Source organism: Borostomias antarcticus (assembly GCF_949987555.1).
Source record: "Borostomias antarcticus genome assembly, chromosome: 13".
Classification (NCBI taxonomy): domain Eukaryota; kingdom Metazoa; phylum Chordata; class Actinopteri; order Stomiiformes; family Stomiidae; genus Borostomias; species Borostomias antarcticus.
The window spans coordinates 1,408,919-1,411,418 of NC_140246.1; the positions used below are offsets into that span (position 1 = coordinate 1,408,919).

Consider the following 2,500-nt stretch of genomic DNA (forward strand, 5'->3'; position numbering starts at 1 on the left):
TGGTTACATTAAAGCGCTAGTTTGACATTGTCAACGTTTAGCTGTTTTTTTTCCACTCATCCAGAGAACTACTGATCCATCCATGCTGGGTTGAAACCCACCTCATGGCTCTGGAGATATTTCATGTTGACGTTAATGTGCATTATTAGCAATGCTAGTGGAAGTAAATGGAGCCACTAGCTGTGAACACTCAGCAAAAGCTTTAACTGGTCAGAATTGATCAATTCAACAAGTCTCAGTTCATGTGCCTCTCAAATACTATCTTCCGCCAGTGTGTTCATGGTGTGATGTGGTTCAGATATACAGTAGGACACTGTGGGGATGAGATGCTTCACACCTGTCTGGTTTGTCCTGTAGGACCCCATGATAGAACCTGTGTTGACCAGCACCAGATACAGCCTGAGAAAAAGGAACCACGAGAGATCCATCAACCCTGAGCTGCAGAGGCACAACCCCCACGGCCTGTCACTCAGGTAGAACACTTTTCACTCAGGTAGAACACCTGTCACTCAGGTAGAACACCTGTCACTCAGGTAGAACACTTTTCACTCAGGTAGAACACCTGTCACTCAGGTAGAACACCTGTCACTCAAGTAGAACACCTGTCACTCAGGTAGAACACCTGTCACTCAGGTAGAACACCTGTCACTCAGGTAGAACACCTGTCACTCAGGTAGAACACCTGTCACTCAGGTAGAACACCTGTCACTCAGGTAGAACACCTGTCACTCAGGTAGAACACCTGTCACTCAGATAGAACACCTGTCACTCAGGTAGAACACCCAGGGCCTGTCACTCAGGTAGAACACCTGTCACTCAGGTAGAACACCTGTCACTCAGGTAGAACACCTGTCACTCAGGTAGAACACCTGTCACTCAGGTAGAACACCCAGGACCTGTCACTCAGGTAGAACACCCAGGACCTGTCACTCAGATAGAACACCCAGGACCTGTCACTCAGATAGAACACCCAGGACCTGTCACTCAGATAGAACACCCAGGGCCTGTCACTCAGGTAGAACATCTCTCACTCAGGTAGAACATCTCTCACTCAGGTAGAACATCTCTCACTCAGATAGAACATCTCTCACTCAGGTAGAAGATCTCTCACTCAGATAGAACATCTCTCACTCAGGTAGAACATCTCTCACTCAGGTAGAACATCTCTCACTCAGATAGAACATCTCTCACTCAGGTAGAACATCTCTCACTCAGGTAGAACATCTCTCACTCAGGTAGAACATCTCTCACTCAGATAGAACATCTCTCACTCAGGTAGAAGATCTCTCACTCAGGTAGAACACCTGTCACTCAGGTAGAACACCTGTCACTCAGGTAGTGCAGGGGGGTTATAAGCGTTGTATCATCCATCTTCTAGGAACTAGTGGAACGTGTTATGTAAGGGTTCTGGATTTAGAACTGCCTAATTTCATAATGTTCTGTAACATTTCCACTGCTGGACCTCACACAGACTCCTCCATTATCTTTAGTCCCAATTTCACCACGATGTCATTTAGCCTTTTTTTAATAGACTATTTTGTAGTATTTTAACACTTAACAAAGATCTTCCTTGTTGATTCAAAGCTGTACTCTGATTACTTTCACCCAGTGCCTCTTTGTGTTAACTGTGTAGCTGTGTGATCCTTCTGTGTGTGTGTGCGTGTGTCTGTGCGTGTGTGTGTGTGTGTGTGTTTGCGTGTGTGTGTGTGCGTGTGTGTGTGTGTGCGTGCGTGTGTGTGTGCGTGTGTGTGTGTGTCTGTGTGTGCGTGTGCATGTGTGTGTGTGTGTGTGTGCGTGTGCATGTGTGTGTGTGCGTGTGCGTGTGTGTGCGTGTGTGTGTGGTCAGGAAGAGGCTGGAGGTTCCTGCGGAGCACCAGAGGCCGGCAGACGTCAGCTCCCGCGCCCACGCCACCTGGCTGCAGTGGTGGAAGACCACCCTCTCCCTGGACGACTACCTCCAGTACATCTCCAGCCAGGTGTGTGTGTGTGTGTGTGTGTGTGTGTGTGTGTGTGTGTGTGTGTGTGTGTGTGTGTGTGTGTGTGTGTGAGTATGAGTGAGAGTGACTTGGTGCATGTTTGTTGGAGACTGCGTGGCATAAGGATGTGTGTGTGTGCTAGTGTGTGTGGTATTAGACCAGACTGGACCTAGTGTGTGTAGTATTAGACCAGACTGGACCTAGTGTGTGTGGTATTAGACCAGACTGGACCTAGTGTGTGTGGTATTAGACCAGACTGGACCTAGTGTGTGTGGTATTAGACCAGACTGGACCTAGTGTGTGGTATTAGACCAGACTGGACCTAGCGTGTGTGGTATTAGACCAGACTGGACCTAGTGTGTGTAGTATTAGACCAGACTGGACCTAGTGTGTGTGGTATTAGACCAGACTGGACCTAGCGTGTGTGGTATTAGACCAGACTGGACCTAGTGTGTGGTATTAGACCAGACTGGACCTAGTGTGTAGTATTAGACCAGACTGGACCTAGTGTGTGTGGTATTAGA

General features: G+C 48.0%; 1 protein-coding gene across 1 annotated transcript in view; it reads left to right on the forward strand.

Moving 5' to 3' along the window:
- The window catches only part of ccdc87 (coiled-coil domain containing 87), a gene marked incomplete at both ends in the record, with an annotated part of 12,690 nt that overhangs the window by 4,659 nt on the left and 5,531 nt on the right, over positions 1-2,500 (forward strand). Inside the window, 2 exon segments of the mRNA XM_084447666.1 lie at positions 358-473; positions 1,847-1,976. Of these exon segments, the coding sequence (XP_084303792.1) occupies positions 358-473; positions 1,847-1,976 (246 nt within the window).